The sequence below is a fragment of the Urocampus carinirostris genome, chromosome 2, assembly GCF_059441175.1.
Source record: "Urocampus carinirostris isolate Australia breed hairy pipefish chromosome 2, RoL_Ucar_1.0, whole genome shotgun sequence".
Taxonomy (NCBI): Eukaryota; Metazoa; Chordata; class Actinopteri; order Syngnathiformes; family Syngnathidae; genus Urocampus; species Urocampus carinirostris.
In genome coordinates this window covers 51,385,253-51,405,326 of record NC_142350.1, presented here as the reverse complement: position 1 = coordinate 51,405,326, position 20,074 = coordinate 51,385,253, and the positions used below count along the sequence as shown (strand labels likewise).

The 20,074-nt window shown below is 38.6% G+C and overlaps 1 protein-coding gene across 1 annotated transcript in view; it reads right to left on the bottom strand.

The window, feature by feature from the left end:
* The window catches only part of slc9a1a (solute carrier family 9 member A1a), a 55,328-nt gene extending 35,462 nt beyond the window's left edge, over positions 1 to 19,866 (bottom strand). The window contains exon 1 of the mRNA XM_088327034.1: positions 19,017 to 19,866. Within this exon, the coding sequence (XP_088183160.1) occupies positions 19,017 to 19,257 (241 nt within the window). The 5' untranslated portion in view covers positions 19,258 to 19,866. The remainder of the gene's footprint in view (positions 1 to 19,016) is intronic.
* Between the last annotated feature and the right edge of the window lie 208 nt (positions 19,867 to 20,074).

Below are 20,074 nucleotides of genomic sequence, written 5' to 3'. Positions count from 1 at the left end.
CATTTCATTTAATTTCATTCTTTATCTTACTTCTCTGACGTGAATAAAATATTCACATGATTTTGGGAGTATTTTGTGCCATCTGGGGAGGTTTCAAAGAGTGCAACTGAGTTGAATGACTCATAAATGATAAGTTTATAATAATTTATTTGCCCTGAAACGAGGATATAAGTACATGTTTAACTTGCCTGCAGTTTTAACCAGCTTTCCACCCCCAATTTTGGCTTTCAAGGGGCGGAAATACATTATTTTTTGTTTAAAACCTTCAACCCAGATAGACGCCATCACTCCTGTGCTGAAGAATACATAACAATGATGCTAATGAACCTTCGAAAAGACAGTGACATCAGTCCCATAGTGAGAAGTCTTTCCCCGGTTATATTTACTGAGCGTACGTTAAAATTAGGCGCGACTCGTCCATCACAAACTAACACACTTAAAGAAACATGAGCCGGTTAAGAATACACGCTCACATAAGGGATCACTCAACAAACGCGACAGAAGGTCATAAATATTGAAAGCGCTGTCATATGCGTGCCGGGCCAGTAGTTGGCGATGATAGATACTCTATCCAAACAGTCGGTTGAATAAAGTTCAATTTCTTATTAGTTATCATACATTTACTTATATATGATTAAGGATATTTTCTCCGTCATATGTATTCAGTTACTGTGGGAAATTTGGATGCTGACAACCTCATCATAATTGGCTGGTTCCCGCCTTTGCAAGAAACTGACCAGGTTGAGTTTAACACTTTTGGGGTTTCCACCATTTGTCAAGCTATACGACAAATTAAACTATGCGCTTGTCGAGATATGAAAAATATGGCTTCCCCTTAAACATATGCATGGGTTTATGTGAATTCTGTTTAACATGAACATGTGACGCTAACGTTGTCAAAAATGCTGGAGAAGATTTTAAATGGAGTAGAGAGTGAAAGTGCTCAAAGCTACTTCTACTGCATGTGTAAAACAACCTTTGAATGTCTGTTGTCTTTGTTGTTCTGGATTGGTCAAGGCCCAATGAATGTGTACGTATATTGCACATATGTAGTTCTTATTATGTACTGTAATTTTAATTACAGCACTTAAAGCACTTTCAAGGCAAACTTTTCATTTTTTAAAGTACCTTCAAAGGAAAAAATCCAGCGATCGAAAGAGTGTTTTGTTTTTGTTGACTTTGATGACTCAAAAGAAAGAAAAAAGTACTGTATGTAAAAAAAAAGCTGAAAAATTAGCCAAATATGGACTCATTTTAATGATATTGACTGCTCCAAGAGAGTGCATTCATTCTTTCAACAGACTGCTGATCTTCTGCTTTTTGTTTTACTTATTTCAATTTACATAGTTTGCATGTTTTTTAGAGGAACTGTGTCTAAATTGGTTAAAATATAATTGTAAACAGTTAATTATTTTTGCATTTTATCACGTATTTATAGCACTGAAGAGTTAATATTTTTAATTTATATTGTATTGTTTTGCATTTTCAAAGATTGTGTCGTTGTTCAACTTTAAATCAGTTCAGTGTTAAAAAGCTAAAATTGTTTAGTATTTTACAAATTGTATTTTGTAGATATGTGAATATTTAAGTTATATTTCATGTGTTTTTCAGGGATCACCTGCAAAATATATGAAATTATTAATTGCCAAATTGGTGCATAATGCATTTTCATTATTAAATGTGTATATATATGTTTTGATCAGGGCTTCTGGGTCTTTCAAAACACATTAGCTATTTGTTTCTATACCCAGCTATACAGGAATTTGACCTTTCGATGCCCACCTCAGAACAGATTAATGTGGTATCTCGGGGTCTACTGTAACAAAGTATGGAAATGCAAAAACCGATGTGTAGTTACCTCGTTCACTGCTCTTAATGGTTTTAGATTTCAAAGACAGCTAATTCTGTCTTTAGAAATGGGTGAAAAAAAATATACATATGAACTATTTCAACATTAAGATGATTCCTATTAAGAGAGAAGACCTTGGCTTTTACCATTCCAGTTTTAGACAAGGCCAACATTAATGGCCGGATGACTAGCGTACTTAGCGGCACAGTGAGATCAAACAAGGCATGAGAAATGGTTTATTGGAATACGAGACATCCAAAGCAGGGGGAGAGAGCAGTTTATATTCGCATCTGATAGACAACGCCATTACTGTTTGAGAGAGCGAGGCCAACAATTCAATGTCTGTGGGGGAACGCACAACTGGAATTTCCAACACGGACGTGTCAGCGGCTGAGGATTGTCTTTTCATAAAACTTGCACAGCTTAGCGTCGTCAACTCAGCAGAGTTGTGCTGATGAAAGACAGCCTTTGAAAAGAGGAAATATGTGTTTTCCTTGATGGGCGGGATGGGAACTACACATGAATGAATCCTTACCAAATCATATTTTGTATTGCCTTGTTCTAGAGGCTAAACAGCAGTTTATAAGAAACATCTAAATGTCAGCATCTATCAGAATCTAGCTCAGGGGCAAATGTCTTGAGTGGCGCGCCGCATTGGGTTCAAAAGTTGACAGAGGGGCTGGGCCAGGAGGGAAAAAAATGAGTGATTTAATATTTAGTATTCACTGATAGAGTCAATTTGAAACCTAGACAATGAATGAGAAAAAAAAATATTTTCTCACATGCATTTATGAATGAACATAAATGCAGACATTTACATTGGCATGTTATATTTTATTTTATATTTGTTTATTGATAGAGGGCTCCATCAAATTGGTTTGGGATCACTCAATATTGTATCTACACGCACATAAGTGTGGGGAATTGGGCATTGATGCCATAGGCTGCAGAACACCAACATTTTCCGGGCGTTTTTTGTTGTCGTCAATGTTAGTGGCCACAGTATTGGACCAATTTGCATTTGCTTGTTATTGTTTCTTGGAGATAAAAGGCAACTTAAGTGACTCAATTGCGTTCGATTTGGAGGTGAAAAATAAGGTCTTTGCTTTACTTGTGGGTGAAAACGTTTAAATGTTGTGAATACAATGTACATACAGTAAATGTTGAATTAAGTACTGGCAAACCTCCTGTTTTGCCTTTGTTATAAGTTATATGAATAATGATGGCAAAGAAAAAAAAAAGTATTCATCCACCTAGAAGGGCATCTTAAACGTTTTCAGACCGTACGATGTTTTTTTGTATTTAAAAGCACATGTCTTAGAGAAAAGAGCAGCATGCCATTTTCCCCAGTGCCCTTACATGTGAAAAACTTGGCGACAGAGCGCCAAAATTATCAAACACTCGACATCATTGGCATCATACTGATTTCCTTCAAAAAGTGCCTATGCACACCTGATGCCAAAAGCACAATGCAGGTGGCGCCAGGTGTACATGGCAGACAGTATGCCCCCTTTTTTAGCATTGCATTTGATAATGTAATAATAATAATGATAATTATAATAATAATAATAATAACAATCATGATGATAATGTGCAATAAAAAAACTCAAAATGTGGAAGGGTTTTTTCCCTGTATAAAATGCGATAAATCTAGATTAAAATAATAATAAAACAATTTGGAAATACGTACAAACATAACCAAGACAATCACAAAAAAAAAAAAGTTATTTTGAACTACTTTTAAAAAAATTTTGTCCGAAGGACCGGATTAAAAACCCTGGTTAAAACCCATGGCGAATGGGATGTCGTTTTCCCACCCCTTAACTTGAGTGTGGTGTGAACAACTTACTCAAAATCTAGACTTGTCATGTGAGCCAGGATTTCCTTTCAGAGTAAACAGCACCGTGCTGGTTGGAAATAAATGTGCTTCCTGGGGCACGTTGGTTATTTTTTGGGAGATGGGAGAAAGGCCATTCCAAGAAAATACATGCCTGCTGTGCTTCAAGTGGGTTCAAAAACGGCATGGTTCAAGTTACAGTACAAACTAATATCTTAATTTTTTTTTTTTTTTTTTGGGGGGGGGGGAATAAATGATGCCTACATCGTTACCCTGTCCCATCTCCACTCAACCAGTTCAACTGATTAAGGCTAAATTTTTTCGAGTATATTTATCTATAATGTTATTTAACCATAAATATGTATATTACGTTTAAGTAGTACTTACTATGCATCATTTATTTATTTGAATGTTTTTATCTAGGGTACCGCATTAGCTACACATTTCTATAGGTTTCTATCCCCCGCCATACAGCGATTTCAATTTGCAAGCTCAACCTCAGAACCAATTAATGTCGTATCTTATCGTACAAAAAACTGGTGAACTAAAAGTACTTCAATTAACACAAAAATGCTGATTTTAAGAGGGTTGCATTTTATTAATTACAGAAACCCATCTACCCATTTGGAATGTACCTCATAAAAAAGGAAAACGCCAGGAAGCAAATTTACATAAGACATGGACATTAAATCTGAATTGGGAACCTAGCATGTAATTACCAAGAAGTCTTTAAGTATTGGTCTTTAGCCTGACTTTTTCGCATTTCAATCAACTAAGCTATCCTTGGAGTAGCCAGCTGCAAGTGAAAAAAGGTGCCATCTTATCTATAAATGAAACAACGAGCCTCCAAACAGAGCAAACTTGCCCAAGAAGGAAGTTGTACTCAACATTTGTGAGCCAATAGGAAACGAAGATCAAGAATGTTATTGCGAAATAGCTAGTGATTACAATGCAGAAACAAGTCAACGCTGCAACGGTACAGTATTGAAAGAAGGTATAAACTGCATCTTTTAGGATAAAGTATAACTCTAATTAGGGAAGCGAGTAATCGAAGGGAAAGTTCTTGCAGCTCATTCATGGAAGACGAGGATACAGGATTTCCCTGAGTGACACAAAGCATGATGAACCGGTGCCAAGTTATTTTGGCATGTCCAACGTCAATGCCGTGACGCGCGATGCAAAAAATAGGCCTCAAATTTGGAGTGGAATCGAATGCTCACTGAAACAATCAAAACAAAAGTGGGGGCTGGCATACTTGGAAGCCAATAAGTGAAACTAACATCAATTACTGTCAAACGAACAAGCAATAGAATTTGGAGTTAGGCGATTTTAAAAGCAAGTTAGCAAGTTCTTTTTGTTCGGTTCAAAAATCTCGTGTAGCAACCAGTCAATATTTTTTCACATGCAAAACTAGTAATATAAACTCAAAAACTGAAAAAGCTGGGTAAATGAGAAACCAGTGAGAATAATATCGAGCTTTCAGAGTGTCACGAGACTTTTTAAGCGGCCGCCATATTTGATTACAAGCGACAATGGAAGAAAATACAAATTGATCTCCATACTTTACATGTTTGGAAGACCAGATATGAGGAAACAAAACAACATAGATCTGTATTTTACGGAAAACAATGGCATCTTATCCCGGAGTTTTACCTTCAATTTCATACCCTGACACTGTAAACTACATAATATACAGACCAAGCTCATAAACCCTTGACCAGTTTGGATCGTATAAAAGTCTCAAAGCATATAACTAGCTTGTTTGAGGAAGTCTGAAAGAAGTAAAAAAAAAAAAAAAAAAAAAAAAAACTGAGCTCAACAGTCATCATTTGGTCTTTGGACGGGTAAGAAGTTTACAACGTCTGGGTGTAAAATTGCAGGTAAAACACTCCTAGATCCAATGCCAACTTGTACGTCTTTGGAAATCCAGGTCTATGATGACATTCACCCTCAACATTTCCTCGTATCTAGTATTTAAAACCCCATTTAAACTCGATTTGTGTTTGCATCTTCTTCCATTGCCGCTTGTAATCCATGAAGACGCTGTTTAAAAGTCAAGTCAAGTGAATCTTATAGGCTCTTTTGCAATGAAGAAATACAATAAACAGATGAATAAGTGATTAGTAGTTAGAATTGTTTTAGCAAACTAAGCAAGAACACAAAAAAAACTATTATTGCAAACAATTATACAATTTATAGTGCAGTCTTTGAAAACAACAAAGACTAAGAGTTCCAAACTGGATGAAAATATGTATTAAGGACATTGCTTCCAGCAATATCATTATCAGATTCAGATTCAGATCTACTTTATTGTCATTCTAGTACACGTGTATACAGAACGAAATGTCGATACATCTGACCCGCACAGTTTCCTTGAATGTACAGATATAAGTAAAAGTTGTATTGTATTATGGCTACGTATAGTATTTACCATAGTGCCGATAGTGCAAGAGGAGTGCCTAACCGGATGTGCAAAATGGGCAGTGTTACAACTAGGGAATTTAAATTAACAACCCATTAGAATCCATGGCTGATGAGGACAAAGCAAACCTATGAGGGTTCTTGTAGATAAATCCCTTTAGGGTGTGAGGAAAGTAGAACAGAAAAGGCAGGGGGGCTGACAAACTAAGTCTCCAGCCTCAAACATTTTCCTTAGCTTGACATGGGTGAAAAAACACAACTGGAAATCAGATAGGTTGAAACAGCAGGCAGTGGAGAACATGCTGTGTCCAACAACACATGTAAAGAAAAGCTCTCAAGTATCTCCTGGTGACGTAAACGTGGCGCATAGGTGGTCAAATTCTCCAGTTCTCCCCCGCCATTCCTGGCTGCTCTTCATTCATAACCTTATAATATGTCCTTGGTCCTATCTCCCTCTTGGGGGCCATCAAACAAGGGGGGGTTATTAGAACCAAGCAAAGGGTAACGGCTCTATCCAGTCAGCCCTGTGCTGCATTGAAGGTCAGGAACCGTGTACTGTTGCCAGGTGACTAATTGTTGCTGAATCAAAATGGAAGCACGACAGACGCGGAGTCTTTGGTGGCCCCGACAATAAAGACGTTTCCTGGACTTCAACATGTGCAAAGTTAAACATCCGTAGAGTATGTTTCAAAGAGAAGCACTAGTCAGTCAAAGAAAAGCCTTTAACATGACCGCCCCTGTGTTGTCTTGCAAATCTAAACCTCAAAGGGAAACTGAAGGTGGAAAACAAAACAGTGTGTCAATATTTAGTTCTGAACATGATTGACCATGTTTGATAGTGTGGCTCGAAAAAAGGCTCCATATGTCAAATAGGAACTATGAACAGAAAGTGGATCTGTGTAAAAGAGTATAGTAGACCCAAGGGATACAGTGTCCCTCCCTTACTATGTATTTACTTTACAGTGTGGAATGTTTTTCAGCACTCTTTTAAAGCATTTTCCCTATACACGTCAGAAACAAATTATTTTACATGACCACAAAATTTATAAAATATAATCCCTGCCGTGTTTGTGCATATGTAGTTGTTTCTGCGAGTATCTGATATTGTTGTTGCCATTGAAAATGCCTATATGCTTTTGGCTGATTTACCTCCCACAAGTTCAGAATCTTGTGTGCTTCATAAAGACTTTGCAAGTCGGTGATACAATACTGTATTTTTTTTGTAATTTCTTTTACTGTATTTATATTCTGCGGGTCCCATGGCTTGCAGTGATGCTAAAGGGGTTCTGAACGCATTAGCTAATTACCATAGGTTTGTATACCATTCTATACAGCAATTTCACTTTGTGATCCTCACCTTCAAGGGATTAATTTTGTATCCCAGCAGTCTAAAATAATAAGTAAATTGATCTTCTAAGAAAAAAAACTATGTTAAAAGGCATTTCTCAACCAAAAACCTCACCAAAGCGTAGATCTGAACATTAACAACTGTACACCAAATGGTAGCTTTGAATATGACTGAATGTGTGTCGTATGTTTCAAAATATCAGTGATAATTCCAATCAAAAATTACCGCTGCATGCAAGTATATTCAGAGACGGCCCATAAAACTAAACACCGGACAAAACTACCGCTATGGATTGAGGACGTAAGTTGATTATAAAATCTAAATTCCAGATGCTTGCTTGCTTGCTTATTGCTCCAGCGAAGGTCGGGGGGTCCCGTCCCTGTGCGTTGAGCCGACCAGATGAACCAGGTTTTTCCAATGCTGGCGGTCTTGTGCCAGCTGTTCTGCATCCTCTACGGCAACTCCGTGTTGTTGGAGGTCGCCCGCAACGACGTCGAGCCATCGAGTGCGGGGTTTCCCTCGTGGTCGTCTCCAGCCTGCGGCCTTTGGGTCAAACTGGAGAATGGCTCGTGTCGGATGGTCTGGTGGTAGACGAAGGACATGGCCAAACCAGCGGGTGCGGCGTTGTGCGACCAAGGAAGATGCTTGGGGCTGGCACGTGCGGGCTCTGAGCTCTTTATTGGAGACTCGCTGGGGCCACCTGATGTTCTCAATGGTTCTGAGAGCCCTGCTATCAAAACCATCGATTCTTGTGGCCAGGGTGTCGTTCAGGAGCCATGTTTCTGAGCCATAAAGCAGGATAGGGAGTACGGCGAGGTTGTAAATGCGGAGCTTCGTCTTGCGTGCGATGGTCTGGTGCCGCCAGAGTGGTTTCCAGAGAGACTGCAGAGCAGATGCTGCCAGGGCTCTTCTGCAGAGAATCTCTGGTTTTAGGTCCCCATTGTCTGTCACCATTGACCCCAGATATACAAAGCTCTTGACAGGCTCTACGATGTCGCTACCAATTTGGATGGGAGGTGGATCTGGTCCATCACCGACATACATGAACTTGGTTTTCGTCCAACTCACTTGCAGGCCAAGCCGCGCTGCCTCTTCGCTGTAAATGCCCAGAGCGTCTCTCAGCTGGCTGTAGGAAGTGCTGAGAATGATGGTGTCGTCAGCATACTCCAGGTCAGTCAGGTGGTAGTTGCCGAAAGACACTCCGGGGATGCGCTCACTAACCCTGAACATCAGATGGTCGATGATGCAATTAAAAAGGTCGGGAGCAGCCACACAGCCTTGGCGAACGCCGCTGGAGATAGCAAACCAGTCGGAGTCAATGCCGTTGATACGGACACAGCTCTCTGTGTTGCTGTAGAGCAGCTTGAACAGGGCTATGATCTTGGGAAATTCCAGATAACATTGTTAATTAAAGCTAACACATATCCAATTTATTTATCAGGAACAGAAGATGATTTGGATAGATCTCCAGTTAAATGGACGCTCAAAAATGTTCCCAAGGGATATAAAGCCAAGCTATAGTTTATGACATTGAGGATGCCCTTGATACGAGTGGATTAGCCATCTTGGTGATTTCGATCTTTACACAATAAGTGGCCTGAGTGGCTTTTAGATAAAATGTCTTTTATCTCAATTCCAAGTTGCACATCTGGAGTCTCAAGTCGACTCAGGCGTTGTGAAAGGTGCGTTTTCAAATAGCTAACCTATGTTTCCAGTCAAAAGATAAGGCTACAACAATATACAATACTGATTTTTGATGGGTCGTTCAACTTTGGACTCAAACATAAAAGTATTAATCATTTAACAAAAACATGTTCTCAAAGCAAATATCTTAAAACTATTTTGAGGTGTGTTTCTAGGTAGGTGTATATTGGGTAGTAATAACTTTAAAAATTTGTACAGGTTCTTCAAAGTAGACAATGCACACTGCACAAATGAGTCAAATATGCATAAATTGAGTCATTGTTAAGGGAATAAACAGTAGATCCCAGAATATGGCGTCCCCCCCTCACTATGTTCACTTTACAATGTGGAGGAAGATATTTTTAATCTCCTCGTTACAGCATTTTTCTCAACATACAAGATCAACAAATTTTTTAACGATGCTGATATGCCTATTGGCTGAACTCCCTCCCACAATGCACCATTTCTCTCTTTTTGTTCGGTTCAAAAATCTCGTGTAGCAAACTATAAGTTAGCAAAAGTCCCAAAACTTGCACTGACGGTAAAGACGCAAAAATATGATGACAATGGAAACAAAGCTTGAGAAAATAGAGAAATACAAAGAGGAGAACATGCATTCTTACCTTCGCTAAAATAGATGGCCTTGAACAAAGGCACATCGGACAATTATTAAAAATAAGGGGGCGATTAAAGCAAGAAAATCTTCTAAGTTCATGACAATTCTTGCAAATTTAAAGTTAAGTTTTCATTTTAATCCGCTGTCTCATCCCCCTAAGCACACACCTACCAACTCATCGGTACTAGCTAAAGTCACATCACAGAAATGTAAAAATCATTTTTCCTATCAATGTATTTAGTTTTATGAGGTATACTGTCGTTACAAAATGTTTGGTGACATTCCTGGAATAAGTAAGCAAATTACTGTTTAATTGGAATTATTTTACTCAATTTTAAAGAATCATTCATAGCAACATAGTGCAGCATTCAGAGGAAAAAGAACAAAGAGTAGTTTTTTTTCTCGTGTTTCAAACACACACATGAATTGGACAACACGGGTACTAGACCTTTTTATTATTGCAAGATGAGCAGATGTGATTAGCACATGGCGGAAAAAAATAAATCAATAAAGTTGCAATCGTTATCCGTTCTTGCTTCAAAGCCTTTTCCAGGCACGCAACTTTATTTCGCAATTGGAAAATCTCTGATTTTAACATTTAATATGCAATTTGTTTTAAGGATTGTTGTGCAAACTGACAACAATACCCAATAGAAATAGAATAATATCAAAATAGGTGTATTTTTTGTTTTTCACACTGAAAACGCACTAGAGTGAAGGGTTTGCTTCACAAACCATCAATGAATGTTATCTGTGGAAGTAGAATGAAATGATAAGGCTTCCTTCTTGGATTATTATATGACCTAGCGATGACTAGACTTTTTTCATTACGTTCATCTGTTTATTTACGTCTTGAAATAAACAAAATGAGCCAAGAGGTCATTTAGATAATGCACTCGTAGCAATTACTTATGATTACAGACACAAAGACTGGCACCAGACCAACCAACGCAAGCCCTCTGATGTTTCATTCTCAAAAAATGTTATGGCCAATCTACAAAGCTACAATTGTAATTTATCGAGACTGCACTGCAACAAGCTTGGCTTGAAATAACCCAGAAAGATTGGGAACCGTCTCAGTATACAGCCAAGAAGATGAATGGGCTGTGGATGGCAGAACCAAGCCGGGGGATGCGTCAGGCGCCAACCGGGACCAGGCCAAGCCGTAAAGCAACCGCATTAAATTAGCCGCATCCCATTTTCCAGTCTTCCTGGGTTAATTGGTGGCTTAAGGCCACCAGTCAGTCAGCCAGTCTGCAGTCACTCTGGTATCTCTTCCTGCATATACCATAATAGTCTTTGCCTACATGCCATTTTGCTAAAGCCCCCCTCTTTAATCAGTGTCTGTCGGTGTGAAAGCTCTTAAACTGTGATTTCAAAAAGCAGTTTTGTCATAAGCATGACAGTGACTATGTTGCAGATAATTGTCCAACTGGAATAAGAGGTCTCATTTTTGGAGATATATGAATCAATAGTTGTCCGGAAACAAACTAATATTATATACATGCTGTTCCATGACCAGGGCAAAGCACGATCAACGTAATTTAGCAAATGTTTGTTTTTGCATTAAACTTTGACATAAAGGATGCTTTCACTTATGTCAATCACCAAATTTAACGTACGACCATGCTTGTTTACTCTGTGCTCCAAAAATGAGCTGCAATTGTTTACAAGATGTGGCTTGAGAAAAGCATAGACTTGTAACGTATATGGATGTATACAACTGTGGAATTTTCCGTTGAGGCATAAAATAAAACAAATATGTCCCAGAAAAATCAACCAAAACACATGAGGCGTTTTACGAGTAATACAAGTCCCACAATGCTTTGGGGCACTGATAAGAGAAACTTCGCTTACATACAAGCAATCGGATTACAAACATTAGTATACACACAGGAATACTCGGAAAATCAAACGATTAACCCAATCATTGCTATGACAATTCTTTGGACAAAGACTTTTGCCGGATCACTGTGTGCGTTTACAATGCTTTACATAATCGGAATACTGACAAAACTGTTTCCAATTGGATAATTGCCTGCAAGTAAACAACCGAGCGTTGGCCAGTCTTTAGTTAAGCCAAGGTATATACCATATATTTGAAAGGTCCCAAGGTCTAACACCAAACCAAAAATAGTACTGAGCACATATACTGTATCTTGAGCTTGTTCACATAAAATTGGACACTGTGTGAAATCTGGACCTCTTTAGTTAGCCACAATTCCATAAATCCTTTGTATAAACAAAAGTAAGTTACAGCTTTTCTGTTATACCTACTGCATATAGTGATAGAGGATTTATTTTTTCTTCCTGTTTGTATCACACATCTTGACAGGTGAACAGCTAAAAAATAAAAATATACATGTTTTTTTTCCTGTTTTTTCCTGGCTTCTCAGAGTTAAATGTCGAAGAGTTTTTGGGCAAGACACTAACCCTTAATGACCCTGATAAGCAGGTAGCCTTTGCATGGCACCGCTATCGGTGTGTGAGTGTGAATGGGTAAGTGTGAAGCACAGTGTAAAGAGAAAGCGCTTTGGGGGTCTTCAGTGACGTGAAAAGCGCTCCATAAATCCAGACCATTTACCATTCAATGCTGTCTAATTATTACGGCACATCGTGAACCATAAACACCCATTTTTCTTCATTTATGCTGCTCATTTAATAGTTTTCATAGCAATGCATCTTCCTGTTTTTGTGACCAATAGGAAAATAAACACAATACAGTATTCCTTGTAGTGCATTTCATTGGCCTAAAAACTTAATTTCTGGAGAATATTTTCTCAAACAAGTGTGGAAAAAAAACAATCGGCGACGTTTTACTTTTGAAGCAGATCAACATTTTAGCAAGCATGTTAAAGTTTGTTTTGATAGTGCAACTAAAACACACTTTAGTAAGAACATTGATATTTTTATTTATTATGTGGCCAAGTAAAAAATAAAAATGATGGTAGACTAAAGATTCAGGGCGTTTGAGCACGTCTTAAGTCAAAAGTCATATGAGTTCATACCAAAGAACTGGTTATTTTATTTTCCTTTAGGGATAATAACTGGGATTACTCTGTTCATAATAATAACTACGCACCTTTTCAGACATTGTAATTTCTAAATACAAAAAGGCCACATTGCCAAAAGACTATTGCAGGGACGATTAACTAAACTACCGCTGTCCATCACCCAAGGTTTTATCAGGACTGCTTAGTCATTGCTGCGGAAACCTGCAAGAGTTTACTTGATGTCACTGGGATTCATCAATATAGATTTTTTTAACCCCTTGGGTGACCAATTGCACTGAACAAATTGAATCCATTGTAGCAATGTGGCCTTATTCTTCCATGTATCTGCCGTAAGACCGCTCCTGGCAGCGGTAAACAAAGATTTGGAATCTTATTCATATAACGTTGCGAAAGACAAAGATTTGTTTTATCTGTGTGAGTTATTAGCATCGCTTCTGGATAATCCATTCACCTTTCTGGCATGTGATTGTGATGCGAACCACAAGCTCAAACATGTGTTCTTGTATTGGCAGAAGATGAAATCAAACTATCAATGGTCGTAATATCCTGGCAAGGAATTTTTATGGCATTGTCAACTTTAAAAAAAATATGCAATCACGGGGCACAGGGGTAAATTAATTATGCATGCATACGGTTGGAACGTTAAGAAAAAAATGTAGTCATTCATTCATTCATTCTGGCTTATTCTTATTTATTTAATAATTAATTTGTTTTTATTGAATTTTCTTTAAAGCCCAAAAAGAATCTGTCTGTATTAGAAAAATAACAGTTTCAAATGCACACAGCAGAAATCGCATTGTGTTCTCTTAAGGTTTTAGTCCGGTCCGTCAGAAATTTTGGACGATAACCATAAAAAAAAAAAAAAAAAGCGATTTATCTTGAGTTGAACTTGAATAAAATATACCTGCTTGCATGAGTAATAAGATAAATGAGATTTGTTTCAATTATTTGAGTGTCTAAATTTTAGAGGTGGGGAATTTACAGTGATCACGATCGTTTGTGAAGAAAAATGTGACTTGCCAATTTCTGGCTATTTTTGTATCATGTCTAAAGAATAAAAGAATAAAATCTCGATAATTTGGGAAATGTCTACATACTCGACAGGGTTTTACTTAAATAGTGCATTTTTTAAAATCAAATTTTGAATGGGTTGACATTAGGCATTAATGCAAAGACAGTAGCATTAGCGGCTAGAGTCCTTGACTACAATGCCAGCATTAGCAATAGTTGCTAAAATATTTGACATTTACAACTAAAGTGATGCCAACGAGTATGAGACTTCCTACCAAATGGAAGCTATTTGCTAATGCGGCTAACAGCTCTGTTAGTACTAAATCCAGGCCAGGTAACATATTACAATAGGAACCAGGGATGATCTAACAATCCTTCCATTCTTAGAGATTCTGATCTTGTTCAAGTCCTTAACGATTTAAATCGTTACATTTTCCACTGCTACTCACTTTCAAACATTTTAAATTGAACAGTTTTCAAATGATTCATGTATTATTCCAATAGTTGATTAGTTAATTGATCATCATCATGGCATTTTTAAACTTCTGTCTCTGTCTCAGAAGATTAGAATATTTTGAAAAAAGTTATCAATTTTCTGTAATGCAATTAAAATGCAATTAAAACATGTCACACATTCTGGATCCATTACAAATCAATTGAACTATTGAAAGCGTTTCATTTATTTGATATTGCTGATCATGGCATACGGCCGACTATACTACTTTTTAGTGATATTGTAATATCTTCGGCTAGAACAGCGGTAGAGCCACATTGGAGGGAAAAAATACAAAAACAAATGTCGAACAAGTCAGTGCATGGATAAAACACAGCAGTATTCTCTACTCTCTCTCTTTTGATACCATATCAACAAACTAATTCTTGGGCCATTACACAAATAATATCCCTGTCACTCAAATATTTACTGACAAAAATCACTTAATAAAAGCAGCTACTAAAAGGTGCCTATGACAGGATTGCGTTCCGACCCGTTTAATGTGACTTCTGTGTTGAAATTAGGCCTGAAGTTGAGTTAGATTGTGCTTCTGTTCCTTTAAAAAGGGGTGGAGCTCGTGCTCTCCAACACAGGAAAAACCGAAGAGAGGAAAAGAAAAACGCGCCAAAGTAGTTAAAATGTATAATTCATTCTGCACATTTTTACAGCATTGGAAAACATTAAAAGTTGTTGTGCCATGTTTGTCCTCCTAAAGAGACCATATTATAAGAAAATTATATTTCTCTTCCAATCTTTTTCCATTTGTAAACATTTACTGGAAAGGCGCTAGGGACACACTCATGCAGGTTCTGAGTGGGGGGGTTGCCAACCCCCAAACTAGGAGTTCTTGCAATTATCATCAAAATTAAAACAAATACCTAAAATCCTTCAGTTGATTAGTAATGAATCAAGAATGTATACAGTAACAATATTGTTTTTCATTGCATTACGGAGAATAATAACACAATATCCTAGTTCTCTGAGACAGTTTTGTCAGTTATTTAAAAGGTTGCCGTGTTGTCAAATTCAGTCGGTCAAAAACGTTAGTTGCAAACGTTTGGTGCTCTTACGCAAGAAAATTGTAAAGAAACCTTGCAGCAGAAAGTGCCTGCATGTGTTCAATACGAGACCAAGGACAGGAACAAGATTTCTCTCGCGCCTATGGGCAATAAAGTCTTCATGAGCGGAATATTTACGGTTTGGAATGTGGGAGGAAGCACCAAAAGCACTAACTGCAGCATCGACACAGAGAGGCCGGCGCTAATATGCAAATCACATGTACAAACTACATGGCCAAAGAGCTACCTTGTAACTTTGGAAAATATTCATGAGTTGTACCTCCTCCGACAGGGAAGCAAATGCAAAAAGATTTGTCAAGAGCTGTGGTGTAAGTGGTGTGGTAGAAGTGGGTATATGCAAGCTATAATGGAGTAAAGTCTTACAATTACAATTTGCTCTGTTAGTTAAAAAATTATAATAATTAAAATATCTTCTAATTATTAACTTAAGGGGCAGCACGGCGGAGCAGTGTTCAGCCCATGTGCGGCACAGTTCTGAGGTCATGAGATCGAACCTCCTGTGTGGAGTTTGCATCTTCTCCCCGTGCTTGCGTGGGTTTCCTCCGGGCACTCCGGTTTCCTTCCACATTCCAAAAACATGCCTGTTGGGTTAATTGGCCGGTCCAAATTGTCCCTAGGTGTTAATGAGTGAGCGAATTGTCTGTCCCTGATTGCCCTGCGACTGGCTGGCAACCAGTTCAGGGTGTCCCCTGCCCACTGCCTGAAGACAGCTGAGATGGGCTCCAGCACCCCAGTGACCCTACTGAGGATAAGCGGTGTAGCTAATGAATGAATGAATATTAAATTAAGGATCATCCTACTTTTCATAATAATGTCTTTAGTGGCCTTTTAAGCAGTTTTTAGCTTGAATTATCGATTTTGCAAGGTTGACTACTCGTGTCTGTTTCAAGAAATCAACGAATCATGTTGAAAGTCCCACCAGCTACAGTTTGATTGACAGCAGGAGTCATTCTTCCATAAAATGACTTGCAAAAATAAATAGGAAATTCTGGAAAAGGACTTTTTGAAACAAAAACAGACTTTGTTAATTAATATAATAATTAAAACCATGATAAATTAAATCAAAAGACAGCATTATAAAAATGATGGTAATCCCATATTAAAAAAAATGACTAGCCTTTGCATAGTTGCCTGTTACTTAGCTAACCTTGTTTTGTTTTAAAAAATTGTGTTTTTATTTATATAATTTTAGCACGTATGCGCTTACATACATAGGATTGCGTTTAGCCCATCAATCTAAGTCTAAATGAAGTCGGAAATTGATAATTTACCTCGTCAGTTGTGGTCCAAATTGAGTCCAAAAAGTTCTTCAACATTGAACATCTTCAAGAAAACATTTTTCCAACTTTCACTTTTCAACTTAGACGCTTTTTAGACTGAATTTCGGCATCTTATAGACGTCTTTTTACTGTGTTTTTGCCGAGTCTGAAACTATTATCAACAAAAACACAAAATGTGCATTTTGGACGGAAGCTCGCCATCTTTCTTTCTTAACACGATTTTGTAGAGGAGGCAACTTGTTGTTACTATTAGCGACAAAAACAAAAAAACGTAGGTATCTTTTTGACATCTTTTCAATGTGTTTTGCCGAGTAGGAAGCCACTTGTTACTATAAACAAAAACAGAAAAGATGTATTTTAAAGGGAACATTGGAGTCTTTTTGACGTCTTTTCAATGTGTTTTTGCGGAGTAAGAGGCCACCTGTAACTATGATTGACAATAAAAAAGATTTCTTTTGGACAGAACCTCAGCGTCTTTCTGGTGTATTTGCAACAAGATTTTGCTGAGGAGAAGGCCAATTGCTGTCCCTATATCAACAAAAACACAAGATATGACTTTTGAACAGAACCTAGACGTCTTTTTTTATGTCTTTTTGCTAAATTGACAGTATTAACAAACTAACAGCTAGGTCAAGCCATCTATTATTTTTTTGTTCCTCCAGTGCATGGACTTTTTTTTTTTTTAATGGAGGATTACCTATCTATTGATGCTTTTATTTCAAAAGGAGCATTAGGTAACTTACAGGCTCGGGGAGTAACGTAATACATGTAACAGCATTACATAGTGAAGGGGAAATGACATTCCAGTGTCTTGCAGTGTTTTTTTCAGGGACTAGACCGAGTATTTGGACTTTGAAAAAATTGAGCTGGAGAGAAGCAATGCAAAGTTTAGAAATAAAGATAAAATCAGAGTGTACTCTGGACCAATCCATGGAAACCCGTTCTCACACCAAAAGGCATGCAAAGATATTTTGTACCCTTATAGTAAAAAGGCGTAGATTTGACAAAACGGAAAATGAAACTAACGGGCTCTCGTGGGAACTCACGTTGCAGGAAAAAACAAGAGGATCCAGATGGACCGTAGCGGCATCTCAGGAGGTAAAGCACTCGTCCTGGGATCAAGAGGTTGCAGGTTTGATTCCCACCTCTGAGTTATATGGTGAAAACACCGAATCCCTAATAATAAGCAGGCTGAGTCTGCTATCTGTGTGTGAGTGTGTAAATGGGTAAGTGTGAAGCAAATTGTAAAGCGCTTTGGGAGTTCTTCAGTGACTTGAAAAGCGCTATACAAATGCAGACCCTTTCCATTTAAATGGGAGGCTATTTGTTTCTATTATCTACCAAAACACTGAAGACATCCTTTGGACGGACGTCTTTTGGACGGAACCTAGGCATGTTTTTGATGCATTTGTAAAGTGATTTTACTGAGTAGGCCATTTATCGTTACATTTATCCACAACATCACAAAAGACATCTTTTGACCGTAACAGCAGTGTCTTTTTGGAACCTTTTCAATGTGTTTTTGTCGAGTAGGACACCACTTGTTATTATTATCTACAAAAACAGGGAAAGACATCCTCTGGACGGAGCCTCAGCATCTTTTGACATCTTTTCAACGTGTTTTACTGAAAAGATGCCACTTGTTCTGATTATCATCGACAAAAACATATTTTGATCAAAACCTTAGCATCTTTTTGACGTATTTTCAATGTGTTTTTGCCCAATGGGAGGACACCTGTTACTATGATTGACAATGCAAAAAAAGTATTTTGGACTGAACCTCAGCGTCTTTCGGATGCAATTTCAACATGATTTTGATGAGGAGGAGGCTAATTACTGTCCCCATTTCCAACACAAACACAATATATGCCTTTTGGACAGAACATAGAAGTCTTTTAAAATATCTTTTCAACTTATTTTTTCTGAGTACGACACCACTTCTTACCATTATCTACAAAAACAGAAAGACATCCTCTGGACGGAGCCTCAGCATCTTTTGACACCTTTTCAACATGTTTTGCGGCGTATTAGGCCACTTGATACTATTATTATGAACATAATACAACAAACACATATTTTGGACAAAACTTTAGCATCTTTTTGACGTTTTTTTAAATGTGATTTTGCTGCTGAGTCGTAGACCACTTGTGGCTACTATTATTGACAGAAACACAAAAAGGATGAAACCTCAGGGTATTTGAAATGCATTTTCTTAGAGTTGTTTTGCCTAGTAAGTGGCCACTTGTTGTGAGAGTTGTCAAAAAACAAGTATTGTGGACGAAACCTCCCCATCTTTTTGACGTCTTTTCAACGTGATTTTACCTGGAAGGAGGCCAGTTGTTGCTACTCTCATCAACAATAACATAAAAATGAATAATAACTCACCCAATTTCATCAGGGAAGCCAGCAAGACCCACAGGGAGATCTCGAAGGGGGTCTGGATGTGTTTATACTCGAAACTTAGAACCGGGAATGACTTTTTAGTGAAATTGTGTTTCTCCTCCGTCCCGCCGTGGACATCCCCGTCGTCGTGGTGACCCACGTCCGGGGAGCCGACCAACACTTGCAGGAGAAGCACTAGGACCAGCACCAGGAGCTCGCGCTCCGGTAAGCTGCCACGAAACATATTTTTCACGTAGTGGAGAAGTTGTAGCTTTTGTGGAGTTTAGATAAGTCGCAGGGGTTAGTTGGTTTCAACTTCGCGCTGATTTGCAAAGACTAGGAACCAAGGGAGGTTATTGGGTTAGCTAGCCGACGGGGAGCGTCTTAGCTAGCCAGGTGAGCAGCCCAGGGCTGTGGGAAGGAGGAGGCAGGAAATGTCACGATAATTTAAAGTGAATCATAACACATGAAAAAAAGTCTTTACTAGTCTCCCCCTTTTTTCCTCCCAAGTTTATCAACGTGACTTAGCAGCGAGGGCGGACGTCCTCTTTGGGGAAAGGTGTCATCGTTGATGCTGGAGACAAGCGACGCAAAGCGGCATCCCCCTCCGCGTCTTCCCGTCCGCTTCCCGGTAAACTACCACCGTCACCGCCGTTTGGATTCTGACCTTGCCGCATTTTGCTTGGTCTCCGAGCAGTCAACGCCAACTTTTCTCCTTCCGCTCGTCAACGTTCGCGTGTGTGCGGCAATGCCGTCGTCTCCCGCCTCTTAGAGGGCGGGGGAAGGAGGAGGACCTTGGCGGAGGTCGGATCGGGGAGGGAAGAGCTACACATTGGACCGAGCCCGGTCTGCTTTGTACTCTCTATGCACGGTAGTGTTACGCCTTCTTCAACCTTGAGGTTTTTCCTGCCAAGTTTTGGTGATTGGAAGGGAGGGACGGAGAGACAGTAGCCGAGAAACAGCGACGCCGGCCGGTATGGAGGGTTCGGCAGCTGGGCTGCAGCAGAAACATCAACTCATGACAGTCATGTGATGTCTTTGTTCAACTGAAAGAAATAAGG